Source organism: Grammomys surdaster, unplaced genomic scaffold (genome assembly GCF_004785775.1).
Source record: "Grammomys surdaster isolate TR1022 unplaced genomic scaffold, NIH_TR_1.0 264, whole genome shotgun sequence".
Lineage (NCBI taxonomy): Eukaryota > Metazoa > Chordata > Mammalia > Rodentia > Muridae > Grammomys > Grammomys surdaster.
Window position 1 is genome coordinate 7,534,037 of NW_021604705.1, and position 13,740 is coordinate 7,547,776.

Genomic DNA, 13,740 nt, shown 5'->3' on the forward strand with positions numbered 1-13,740 from the left:
CAACACATTATAATAAAATCAGGCTGATCTCCTCAACTGTTAGCATTTTCATATGTCAGGAACCCTCATACTCTTCCATAGTCATCTTGAAACATATAGCTATTGTATATATAAATGCAATGCACTTAATAATAGATTAATTTATAAATTGAAATATACATAAATATACATGAATGAATATTACTTAGGTGTAAAATGACAAAATCATGATAAGTGACTTGTAAATGGAGGACACATTAAGTAAGTTAAGTCAGGCACAGAAGGACAAATGTGCATTGGGCATACAAAGATAAACGGGAGAAGACAGAATTAGGGGAAAGGTCACTGCAGTTTGGAAAGGGAAGTCCAGATCAAAAGTATGCAATGGGTTTTAAAAGTAGGTAAACAATGTCAGTCTGAAGAATGTCTTTAAGTAGTCAGATAGTTCATTTCTATTGCATTTGTATTCTACTTGGTAGCCATGAGTTTCTGCCTTGTTGCAAGCACTCTCCATTTGAATAGGGAGAGTGCCTGTTGCATTGATGGGCTTTGTGGAGCAGGAGGACATTGCCAGCTCCTCCAGTGTCTCTTTGTGTCAACAAAGCATCACTGGAACTGTCACTCCCACCTCCCTGTCTGCTGCCTGTGGAAGACTTTGGTGGGGCTGCAAAGTGAGGCGTTCTGACAGATATTGCCACAGCAGCTAGGGAGTATTTCCTCACTGCCTGCTACTCAGGAGTGTAGAGCAGCCGCACCCAGGAGATGGAAGCTCAGTAAACATTGGTCGAGCTGATATATTTGTTAGATGAAAAACAGATGAGTGGGAAACGAACAGAGATTGGGAAATAATCAGCAGAAATCTTCTTAGACATGTGTAGTAATTCAAAGTCCTTTCCTTCAAAGCACCCAAGTGTACACAGGCTAATCTGCCCCATAGATTGCAGTGAAATTAAGAGTTTGAACTAAATCCCTTGATTTTAGCTGATATTCACCGCTCATTAATTGCTGGGTTGAGAAAAATAAAATTAAATTACATAGCTTTTCTATTTACTCATGTTATGGTATGGCACAGTAAGAGATGAAAACAGCAGGGATTTTATCCTTTATGGAAAATTGGCTCATCTGAAAATATGAATGCATAAGTTAAAATCTATTTATTCCTGTACCCTTCATTCACTAGTCGTATGTACTGAGTACCTAGACATGTTAGTCATTACTAGATACTAATCTCTCTTACACATAAAGCACAGGAATTCCTTTCAGTTTTCCTACCAACCCTTGGTACTGTAGCGTTCCCTCCATCCTGTGCTGAGGCATCGGGAAGCATTTCTGCTTGTGGTGTTCTCTAGGTTGTACAACTGCATTTAACACAGCTTCATTATATTTTGTTTCATCTAGTCGATTATGGGGAATGGGAAAAATTAGCACATAGCATATGCATGAACAAGATACTATAATAGTAGGCATTCAAATTACCAAGGAGTGTGCACTGTGGGCAGTATATTACTGCAAGGGCTATAGGAGAGTGAGGAGCAGATATATACTCTCCTGTAAAAAAAATAGGAAGAATGGGTAGACTAGAAAGACTCCCCTAAAGAAGCTGATGCTAAACTTAGTACAATTAATGATGGAGGCAAGTCTGTCCAGACAGACGTGACATTAGATCCGACTACACTGGCTGGAGAGTGAGCATTCTACAGAGAATGGCTCAGGGTGACTGTGAGTGGAAGAGGTGGAGCAGCATGCTGGGGGGAGGGATCCAATCCAATTATAAACACCTGCTCTCAAGGAGAACCACTGGAGACCTGTAATTAGGGAGGTCACTGCCCAAGTAGAACACTGTGGAAACTTTAGGAAGAATAGATGAAGATAAGCAGAAAATGGAGTCCAGGACACTATTTAAAGACAGAAACTGCAGACAGAGAGGGAGAGAAAAGAATGGACACTCTAACTTGAAATGCTGTGAGCTGATTGATTACTGTCCTCTATCTTTCAGATAAAGTATTTTAAGGCAGTTAAAAATGCTATGCGTGCTTATTCTGCCCAGGTTGTTGAATCACTTACCTGTCTTAAACCTGTGTCTACTGATCTGGGATCTTTATTTTTTTTTAATTTTACTAACAAATTTAAGGTTTTATAGAATCATTAATTTGGATTGAGAAAGCAAACTGCGACTCATTAGGGTAAAAACATTTTTCCACAATTCGAGCGAGCATCTACTAAACAATGCAATAATTAGGTCTCAGGATTTGCTATGCCACTCTCTGGAGAATATGTTGAAATCAGAGCAACTCATGTTTCCTGTGTTGCTAGGATTCTGAAAGATGATGCTTTTGTTTTTCTGTATGGATATGCCTTCATGTGCAGGAGAAAAACATGAACTTTTGTGAATGCATGCATTCGTATACATGTGGACAATTTTCTATACCCTGTATAACTAGTGATATCCCTAGCATATCAACTTCATGTTGTTTTCAAAATGCCATTAAAATCCATTCCTACCTGTATGTGATATGAGTGTATATGTAGTCATCTGCAGTTCAAACGTGGGCTTTTCCCTGCCCCACTGACCAGCAGTCTGTGGTGTTGAAACCAAAAGCGCCATCTGCAACTGCATCCGATTTACATGTACTGTGTGTCAGGTTTTCTTGCTTTCCATCTTAAAATCACTAGGCAGTTTCACTGTTCCTCAGCTGGTTGGTGTAAGCCCTCCAGTCTCAAGCAGTGTGTAGTGTATTGGCAATATCATCCATGTCCCAGGAGTCTTGTTATCCTCCTTCAACCGTACCTCATTAGTCAGCTCCAATACTTTTGATCCTTCTTTGAATTCAGCAATCCAGATGTAGATGGAGATACTACATTCCTTATGCACTTGGGCAGTCACAGACCAAAGGCAAGAGATTTTCCATTTCTAATAGGCCTGTGTTTTCCAGCCAGGGTTTCTTTTTGGCTTTAATAGTATCTTGTACAAAGATAGATGTGTTTGTGTGTGTGTGTGTGTGTGTGTGTATGTGTGTGTATAGATGTATGTATACATTTATGTGTGTTTATTGTTTTTATGATGTATGTGAAAAGTGACATAATTTCATTCGTTTTATCCGAAAGTCATATGTCAGAGCTACAGTAAATGAAGAAACTATCAGTGTGAATTCAAGATCACCAGGAACATTTTGTGTAAAAATCATCTCTTCCCCAAATACAAAAATTGGTTTCTTAAAATAAATAAATATATACCTTCAGTTTAGCATGGTGGTAACACTGAACATGGTGTGGTAAGATACCTATGTCCTTCAGGGGATCCATGACAAGAACCTCAGACATTGTAGGATGTTAACTTAAAGAAGAAAAGCAAATGATCATTTACTGTGCAGCTGCTAAGGGACCTGGCATAGCTGAACACACACAGTCTTCAGAGCTGCTCTGTGTGGTGGCTCGCAGTCATCCCCTCACTGCATGTGGGGAAAGCTGGTTTACCAACGGGAGGATGCCCCAAGGGCCAATGCTGCATCTACCAAAAGAAGCAAATTCTATGTGTGGGTGGGCAGTGTGTGAGAATAGTCTTTTGTTGTACTACATACTCTAGAATGCTCATTTTAAAAGTCTCACTTATTCCAAGGAAAAAAAAAGCATCAATTTGAACACATGCATGAAAAAAAAATACCTCCATTTGGAGCCCTTTAAATTTGGTCTCAATTGCATATTCATTTCTGTTTTGCTTCCAACTTCATTTGTATTCTCTTAGAATTTTTGCATTTTTTGAACTCACAGATTTTTTTCTTCTATTTTTAAGGTTTATATTAAAAGATTTATAAATTATGTTTAGCTATTTTCATTTGCCCAGATTTTAGCAACCAATCTAGACTATTACTCAAATTTATAGAACATGAGATCTAACAAATGTATTTCATTTTTCTTTACCAGTGTTCAAAAGTTTTAGTCATATTGTTGGGAAGAATAATTGTATTTTTCAAAAGCTGACTCTAAAGTTACAATATGTATTTGTAAATTAGACAACATTTTCACATTGGAAATGGACATATTCTACCTCTCAGATTCCAAGAATTTTTATGATAAGAGTACTTTAAGTAAGAGCGGTGGAAGAGACAAGGCTTCCCTGGAGTAGAGTTGCATTCTGCTGCCTGTAAATTACAGAGATGTGGTTTTGTTGAAGGGAAAATAAAACTAACAGGAGTATTATAATTACGCTGACATGTGTAAATGAAGTCTGGTCTATGCAAGACCTCTAAAGGAAATCTGTTGACTCCAGCTGAGGTAAAGAACTTGAAAACACAGTGTTGAGTCCATCCATGAGCTTCCTGGTCCCCCAGATCAAAGGTGTAGGCCACCCAGCTTCTTTAAAACAGGTGTGCACTAGATGGTGACACAGAAGTTAAATAATTTGGTTTTAGTGGGCACATGATTGAGATTTTTCAAAACCAAAGTTACTAATAAGATATGTGGTTTTCATACGAAGAAGGGAAAACGTCACAATATTTGGAGAAATAAGAAAAACCCTATTTTTACCTTCTCTACTTTTCTTAGGTTTGTTACACAAAATCCCTATAGCTGGCCCACACACCTCACAATTTTCATTTTACTTAAAGAGCTATGAAATCCTTCAATTAATAGACATGATATTAGATCCTAATGTCTTCCATTTCCCTTGCTTTATTCTTATTGTCTCAGATAATAAAGTGGATTTTCTCTGAGCCTCTCCTATGTGCTCCCCAATTTGCAGATTTCATTAAAGCAGAACAGCTGTGCTCTGGCCAGTGGCCAGGTGCACAATGTCTGAGAAAGGAAAGAAATGGAAACAAATCCAGAAATCTCAGTAACCCAGGGGTTAGAGATTTGACAGGGACAAGAGCCTTTTAATACATGTACCAAATTAACTGTAGGAATATGGCTTATCTCCCCATCAGGGTCCTTGTGTGCCTTGGTGCCTTCTGTTCTGTCCTCAGTGGGAGGGGGATCTCGTGCCTGAGACATGATTATAGAGATTACATTTGTTCCACCCATCTCCCAGGGCTTTATTAATCTTTCATTTACATTGGGATTAGATAAGATTCCATTAACCAAATCCACTGAATAGATTCATTTCTTTTAATATTTATGCACAGTCTCTGGTCCTTAAAGTGGATTCTTTTTCTCCCTGCCCTTAATTGGATCAGTGAGGTTTTTTCTTATTAAACATTTTCTTCTTTCTACAGATTAGTATCCATGAATAAAATTAGTGACATCTGGCTCAGCTAACGTTAAAGGGAACACAGATGACTCCTTTATTTCCTATGCTATGAGATGGACATTTGCTATCAAGGCAAAAACTTTCAATTCAGGCTTGTAACTCGCTTATGGTTAGAATGCAATACAATATCAATGACAACAACCCCACTCTGAGAATTTCCAATATTCCGTGTCTGATCAAAACCGCGAGTCGTGCAGGGGTGATGCTGAATAGCACCAGACTTGCTTTGAGATCCTATTTGACTGATTTTGCTAGAGTGTCATTGCTATCTTAGACTATCTGGAACAAAAGTGCAATTTTCTTATCCAAAAGATACCAAAATGTAGCATGAAATCCTGACATATTTTAACATCATGAAGTAATATTTTTTAAATGCACTAGGGTACATTTAGAGTCGTTTTCCTGAGGCTTTTTATTGACAGCAATCATTGAGAATACAGCTTTTTACTTGTGTGCATTTTAGGAAGACTTTTGAGCTTGAGCAGTATTGACGCCATGTCTGGGTAATGCTTTGTTCCTGGCTTCACTCTGCACTGCAGGCTGTTTAGTGCTCCCCTACCCTTGCATCAGTCGTCTCTAGATATGTCACATTATCCTGAAAGGGACTTCTCTTCAGTTGATAACACTGTGCACCCAAGGAACAGGCAGTTCTTCTATTCAGGTTCTAGGTAATCAGAACTCACTATAAAATGACCTTTTAGAAATAAATGTCTGAGAGATAGTAGGAGTATTAGAACTGAAATACACTCCTTTGAATGGAGTCTCTGTAGTTGTCACAAGGATTTTTGTCTAACTTTTCTCAGGCCTATGTCCTTCTCTAACAAGAGAAGAAACACCAGTACCCCACTCAAAATGTTATTCCAAAATACAGTCATGCAGAGTAAAATAGTTAGTGCTTGTTGGCATTTAGTAAGAGCCTAACAAAGGCTGGTTTTTATTCTTGATAAATTGGTAAACAATATGCAAAATGTTTTCAAATGCAAGGCATATGGAATGAACAGTATTCCTAGTAAATGCAAACACTATACTATTTAGCTACCTCACAAATAATGAAATCTAATCCTTTGTGTGACTTCAATAGCTGTATCTCTAATGTAAGGCTTACTAAAATATTTTATATTTTAAGTTTATCATAACAAATATTTTCACTTTGGTAGCATACATATTTTATGTGCAGGGACAAGTGTACAAAGCTTGTTATTTAACATAAAACATTTTCTAGAAATGCACTGTGTATCGTGGATATATGATAAGAGACTTTATTGCTTATTTGTAATGTTTTGAGAAGATGGATAAGGAAATTCTTTACAATAAACCCAAATTGGTATCTCTGCTGAATTAATGGAAAAGTTAATTAGCTTGACCATAATAATTTTGTTATGTGTAAACATATCAAATTATCATCTCACTAGACACACACACAACACAACACACGTGCACACACACTCACACATGCATACATGCACACAAACACACTTTTCAATCAATGATAATGCTGTGAAAATTAATAAACTATAGTTGACAATATTTATAATGTTCACATTTTTAAAGGATTTTAATGCACGGTAAGACCTTGAGTTCTGAATAAAACAACAGAACACATTCAAATTTAATGAAATCATGATTAAACTTAAGAAGGAACAATAATTCATCATTTTACTGCTTAAAGTTTTCAAAAGAAAATTAAATTCCGAGCTCATCAATGATCGTGCTTTCTGTGTCATGACAAGATGTAGCTCAGAAGGGTCACATGCTTGTGGAAGAATTAACAGCATTGACAGGAAGCTGCTTTTGTGTTATTACAAATTGGATTTTTCTTTCTTCCCTTGAGAAGCCACACTGAACAATAGACTACTCTTAACAAGAGAACTACTGAAGACCAAGGCCATATTTTTGAAAAACCAAGTGCATGAAGAATGGGGATAGATGCTTGGCACTGTGAATCAATTATCAGTGAAATCCTGTCATGCCACACAGAAAAGACTCCAAAGTCAAGGCTGATTCCCACATTCTCAGTGCTCTGAGAAGGCTGGGCTTTGCAAATCTATAAAGGGCTTAATTTGTACAAAGCATAACTTTCTCACAGATAAACATACCCATCTGTGAACATTATCCGAACTTCAGAGCTAACCATATTTCTTTTCTCCACAAAGGGAAAGAATCAGATATTTGTGTAAATGTAAAATAGTATTACTTTTAGAATTCAGAGGAAAGGTAGGGCCAATCTAAATATAGTAAATGACATGTGTTTAATAATATAAAATACAGCATAATTAAAAATAATGCTCAGGAAATCAGAGAAAGTCAGTTAGAGATATAATCAATACTTTTAGAATTTATAGAAGTCATGTTGGTAGTAATAAAAGATTTGTACTTTTTGAGCTAGCTGGAGAAAGGGCAACGCAGCTCCTGAGGAAGAAATGGATTCAATCCACAGCACCCACATCTCACAGTTAACAACTGCCTGGAACTTCTGTTCAAGGGAATCTGCCGTCTTCCGGCTCCTAGAGCACCCCATTCACATTCATACTCCACCACACATGCATGTATATACATATAATTTAAAAAAATAAAAATTTTTTAACGTATTTGAGCTTCTTTGGAAAGATAATTTACCTACTGATTATGAGGTAGTATTTGGTTAAGCAATTGTATTGACATCTCTTCAGTTAAAGAACGTTTAATTTTGATGTCTCAATACTGAAATAAAGATTGTGACATGTATGATCAATTCTGAGTTCTATGAATAATTTTCAGTATAATGTCATTATCTAAATGAATTGTATGTTTAACCATCTGGAGAAATAATTCCTGAAGATGAATACTTTTCTGAAGTAAGTGGGTTTGCTTGTTTTTTTGTATCATAAAACAGGTATGATTTATATCTTTTACTTATTCTGGTGTCAAGAGACTAGAAATGAGCAATAGAAACCAAGAGTAAAGGAAGGACATAGCCACCAAAAACATTCAAAATAAAAACATCTCCATACAGAAACATAAAACTTTTCTAACACACTCATCTGTTGACCCAGCTGTAGCCACAATTGTTACTTTAACAGCATCTTCCTCACTGAGCTTTAGACATTGGGAAACAGAAAGATGTGCAGATTAAGATTTGTTGACTGTGCACATGAAATGAAGGCGGAAAGGATGGCCTCACAGCAGGGGAGAGTGGGGCTGTTCTTAAGGCTCCCATGGTGCTTTAGCTAATGTGATAGGTATATGTCATCACATCTGTCATTCTTTCATTCATTGATATTCTACCTGCTGACTCCCTACTTAGCTCAGCAGCCTCTACCCTGGGAATGGGCACACTATACAGGCAGACAAACACTATGCACATGAGTAACTAGATGTGCTATTGGAATTGATTGCAAAAGAATATCTGTTAATTTCAGGTTATTAAATAATATCTACTAATCAAGATACTCCATTATCTGTTTTAGGGAAAATGTAACTGAGTAACTGAGGTTCTAAAGTAGCATGCATGTTTGCTCTATTCTTTGCTTTGAAGCTTTATGTATGCTTTTTTACATTTGAGGTGTTTTCAATGTAATTTGAGAAAAATAAAACTTGGAATGTTGCACTTAATTGGACTTTCTCAGGATTTTGTTTCACTAGGGACTGAAAATAATATGGGCTAGTTCTGTCTCTAATTCAGTTTCTGGAATTGGGATTGGATTGACAGATGCGTACACTGTGCCAGTATTGTCAGATTGTCTCCCAAGAGGTGTACTATTGGATCTGCACTTCCAAGGCTGACCTTTGTGTTTTGACTTTTAGCATTAGACATTCAAGTAAAGATTGGAATGTCATTAACAGAATAATGATTCTGTTTGGGAGTTCTTATAAATATATTCACTGACTGTGTCTTCACACCTGATTCATACAGGATATCTAGCTTCCGTCTTGCGAATGTTATGGGTAAATGTTATCATTTCTTTCATACTGAGTAAAGTTTAGGATCAAGTTCCTTGCTTGTGCATGTACTTTGTATACTTGGCTCATTTGCAGACTGATATAGTAATTAAAGCCCTTAGAATCTGTAATGTCTCATCTAGAAAAAATTTTCAATTGTATCAACTGGGAATTTTAAAACATACAGCCATAAGAGCAGCAATATATCAAAGCTTAGCTATTTTGCTCAATGCATGGTAGCAAACTTTACAGTCTGCCCAGCCCTATTGTCAAGACATCTAATAAAATTAAGAAAAAAGAACAGCCTGGCAAACAAATGAAACTTTATTAAAAGTAATTATCTGTTATCTACTGCTTGTTGTGGAACAGAGTCAAGGAAATTGAAAAGATAGACTAGATTGGATATTAATGAAGTGGTTCTGGATCCTAAATAAACATCAGGATTCATTCTGTACAATATTACTGTAAAAGTTATGAATGTTCAAAGAAAAACACGCTGTCCCTCTCTGTGAAGATTTGTATATTATCTTAAATATTCATGAATGGTATCAGTTTAGGTTATCTATGTGAATATAAATTTCCACATAACTGGCCAATTGGTGTTTATACGATCATGGTTTTGAATATAATTTCTTCACCATCACAGATGCACTATGGATCTGACCCAGCTCATGAATATTCAAACACACACACACACACACACACACACACACACACACACTGATCTTTCTGAATGTAATCACATACATAAAGATGAAAATCTCATTATAATAAGAGCTGCATCAGGATGCTGGTCCCAGAGTGTCTAATTCCTTTGTGCTCATTGTGTTCTTTAAAAAAGAAAACAAACAAAAGGGAAATTTTAAGACTAAACAAACATGCTATGTAACTTCCGTCTAAGATAATAATAAAATATAAGATAAAACAAAACCTGATAAGTCAGAATAGAACAAAACAAACACGCAGAAGAAAAGAGCCCAAGGAAAGACAAATGCTCTTTTTCATCTTAGCTTCGTAAAACCTGTACCTTGTTTAATCGTGCTTGCATTTGTTGTATCCTGTGGTTATAGAAAAGGACAGGAATAACGATTTACAGAAATTAGAAAATACTTTGGTGAATGAATTGATGGCATGGAATATGAAAGCCGTTGGAGCACGGCTAGCTCGGGGATTAGAGGAGGCTTCATTGCTATAAATGTGCATGCTCACATGAGTTAAGGGCCTGCAGCAATTCAAACCGCTTTAATCTTGAGAACACCTGTAATTGAAGATGTGTCTCCCAGGTTAGGCTTATGTAGTGGTTCTCATATATGTATTGACCCCAGCCTCATTCTGCTCATCTGCTGAAACATGGTTTTAATATAGAGACAGGAAACACAGAATTCTCTCCACCACTTGATGCAGGGGAAAATGATATTCCTTTGACCTTTCTGATTTTTTTTTTCTTAATAAGCGATTATATAAGACTCTCAGAATATTTTAAACTCCTGATCTTCTCACATCCACCTCCCAAACTCTGGGACTATATGTATGCACTAACAAACATAGATTCTACAGTGTTGAGAATCAAGACAAGGCCCTTAAATGTGCCAGACATTTAAGGCTGGCACATCCCCAGACTCCCAGTGAAACTGGGCTGTAATGATCATGGAAGCACATTGTTTAAATACTAGTTTGAATCCTGTTCTATCTGGAATTCTCTTTCTGGATACTCTTCCAAACTAGTGAATGGCATGTCTTTGGAATACCTCTGTAGATCCATAACTAGTTATAATTTGATTTCAAAGTTAGTAACATGGGACATATCACCACAATGCTCTAGTTATTACCAGAATGAAGAGGAAAAATAGAAATTATTGCTTTGAAAGGTATTGATAAAGCACTGAATGACTAGTTCCCAGTTTCTAACACTGATATTACCACATTTCCCAATGATGTCTACCAAATTATATGTATGTGTTGATACTATGTAAGCACACATGATAATGATTTTTGTTTTGTTTAAATCTTTAAACTCTTGTACCAGGATAGATTTTTGTATATGTGTGTATATATATGTATATATATACACATATACATATATATATTATGTATAATATATATGTATATACATATAATATATATTATACATAATATATATATATATCATAAAGAATCAGTAGTATTTGAGGGTTGCTCTACTGTAGATTCCCTCTGAGAACACCAAGAGCTATAAACCAACTTTCTTCTCTTTGTGTGTCTAAGGAGCTCTTGGTATTTTGTATCTGGGAGTAATTTTATGGCAAATAATTGTTTAAGAAAGTCTGAAGTCACTTTTTCATGTCACAGCATTACACCCATACCTAGTAGTTAGCACAGGTGTGAGATACTGTGGAACACTCTGCAATACACTAGAAATCAGTTACTCATTCTAAAATGTCAATCAGACTGCCATCAAACAAAATTGAAAACCAAGTTCTATGCTTAAAACTCTTTAATTTCCAGGAACTTATAGTATTTTATTACAGACAATAATTGCATATAACAAATTTAGATAAAAATATTATAACTTTGAATAATTTTTTTTATTTTTCTTGCTTTTGTTAGCAACCATAGTGTTAAACGAACTCAACTGGACAAGTGCCTTAGATGAAGTTTTCAAAAAAAATCGAGATGAAGACCCTACATTGCTGTGGCAAGTGTTTGGCAGTGCCACTGGTCTGGCCCGATATTATCCAGGTAACTGTTTGGTGATACAGCATGTATGGGGGAAAGCTGGGATATCAGAATCAGTCGTTTCTGTTAATGGTCCTTCGTATTCTATGAAGATGTTGATGCTGTAGTAGTTTTACTGGTCATGTGGGTACTGCTAAATTCTCCAGTGGATGTCTCACATATCCTAATACACATGGGCAGCACTAATTTGAGCCAATAGATTAAACAATAGCTAACCAACTAACTAACAATATTAGTATTGTTACAATAATAGTGTAATTTCTTCCATGAAGAAATATTGTAAAGTATAATAGAACACTTCTAAAATTCATACTATCTTGTAAATGTTAAATATTATATATAAGGAGATTGAGCTATAAAGGGAAAAAAGCAATAAGTGTTTAAATAAATAACTTATAGATAGACGGATAGATAGATAGATAGATAGATAGATAGATAGATAGATAGATAGAAGAGGAACCAAACTTGGGAAAGAGATTAATGAATTTGCTAGGTTTGCGGGGTGGTTAGGGCACAGAAAAGTACCTAGTATACATGTTTGAAAGTACTAAAGATCAATAAAATTGTTGTTATGGAAAGGAATGTAACCTTGCACTAACTTATTCATAATTACTTTAAACTGAAGTACCTAAAAAGTAATGATAAATGGTACTGGGAACCTGGTCAGTACTATCATGAGCTAAGGCACTTGGCATAAATCTGAGAAATAAGTTATACAGAAAGCCTGAGAAAGAAAAAAAGAATATGATTCAGGTCCAGGTGTAAAACCATTACAGTAGTACATAGACTTTTAGAAATATTTTGTATGGTTCCTCTCAAGAATCAAATTGAAGTTTAAGCTTCAAAAATTCTAGCGTTTTTCTTTAAACCAACGAGTGTGTATTGGTTAAAATGAGAGGTCTAGGAAATAACATAGGGGCACACAGCTTCCTTTTGCTGTAACAGGTTGCAAACAATCTTAGTTAGTCTTAGTGATCGGATACACTCAGTGTACATAGATATGTTTTATAAATTTCAATAAATATTTTTGCAATGCTCTTTACTTCTATAAAGGACTATAAGAAGATATAAACACTACTTACAACACAAAACAAAATTAATCATTGATCTCCTATGGAAAGACTTAAGTGAAATGTTGATTGATATTTGTGTGTTTCCACAGTTATCTTTTCCATATTCTTACAAATGTAATACATATTCTTTCTCTCAAAGGACTGGAAAGATAACCTACCTCTCAGTAAATACGATAGAACCTCACAGCTTTGTTTTGGATTTGTTGTTTTGTTTTACTATTTAGGTTTACTAAATGTGCTTAACAACTGAATTTGTCATAGTGAAACATCAGGGAAAATTGACTGAAATAAAATTTCAATTTTCCTTTGCTTTGTGTAGTAGTAGAAACAAATGTAAGTGTTCAGGTTCCATGAACAGGTGAGGTTTTTACAACCTCTATGTGATTGCAGATGGAAGACGGGGGAACAGTGGTAATTACTTTTTCCAGAGATCTGATAGACTAGTAAAAGGCAAGTTTAAATTACCAGAAAGGAGTCACAATAACATCTTGTGTGTCAAGATTAGCATTAAGTTACGATAATAGCAAGGTTTCCTCCATGAAGAAATTTTATAAAGTATGATAAAACATTTCTAAATCTTGTGCTATGTTTTAAATGTTAGATATTATGTATAAGGAGACTGAAACTGTAAAGGGAAAATACAACAGCATATATGTACATTAAAAATCCTGATATGGTAAGCTTTAAACAAACCTTACAAAATGTCAGGAGAGCAACAATACCAACCAACCACAGTGCCCAGGGTCTAAACCACCAGCCTGGGAGCACTTAGGGCTTCAGCTGAATATGTAAGAGTGGAGGGCCCTGCTG

The 13,740-nt window shown here is 35.8% G+C and overlaps 1 protein-coding gene across 1 annotated transcript in view; it reads left to right on the forward strand.

The window, feature by feature from the left end:
* Cacna2d1 (calcium voltage-gated channel auxiliary subunit alpha2delta 1) overlaps positions 1-13,740 on the forward strand; it is a 405,712-nt gene that overhangs the window by 277,680 nt on the left and 114,292 nt on the right. Inside the window, exon 7 of the mRNA XM_028776033.1 lies at positions 11,729-11,860. Within this exon, the coding sequence (XP_028631866.1) occupies positions 11,729-11,860 (132 nt within the window). The remainder of the gene's footprint in view (positions 1-11,728; positions 11,861-13,740) is intronic.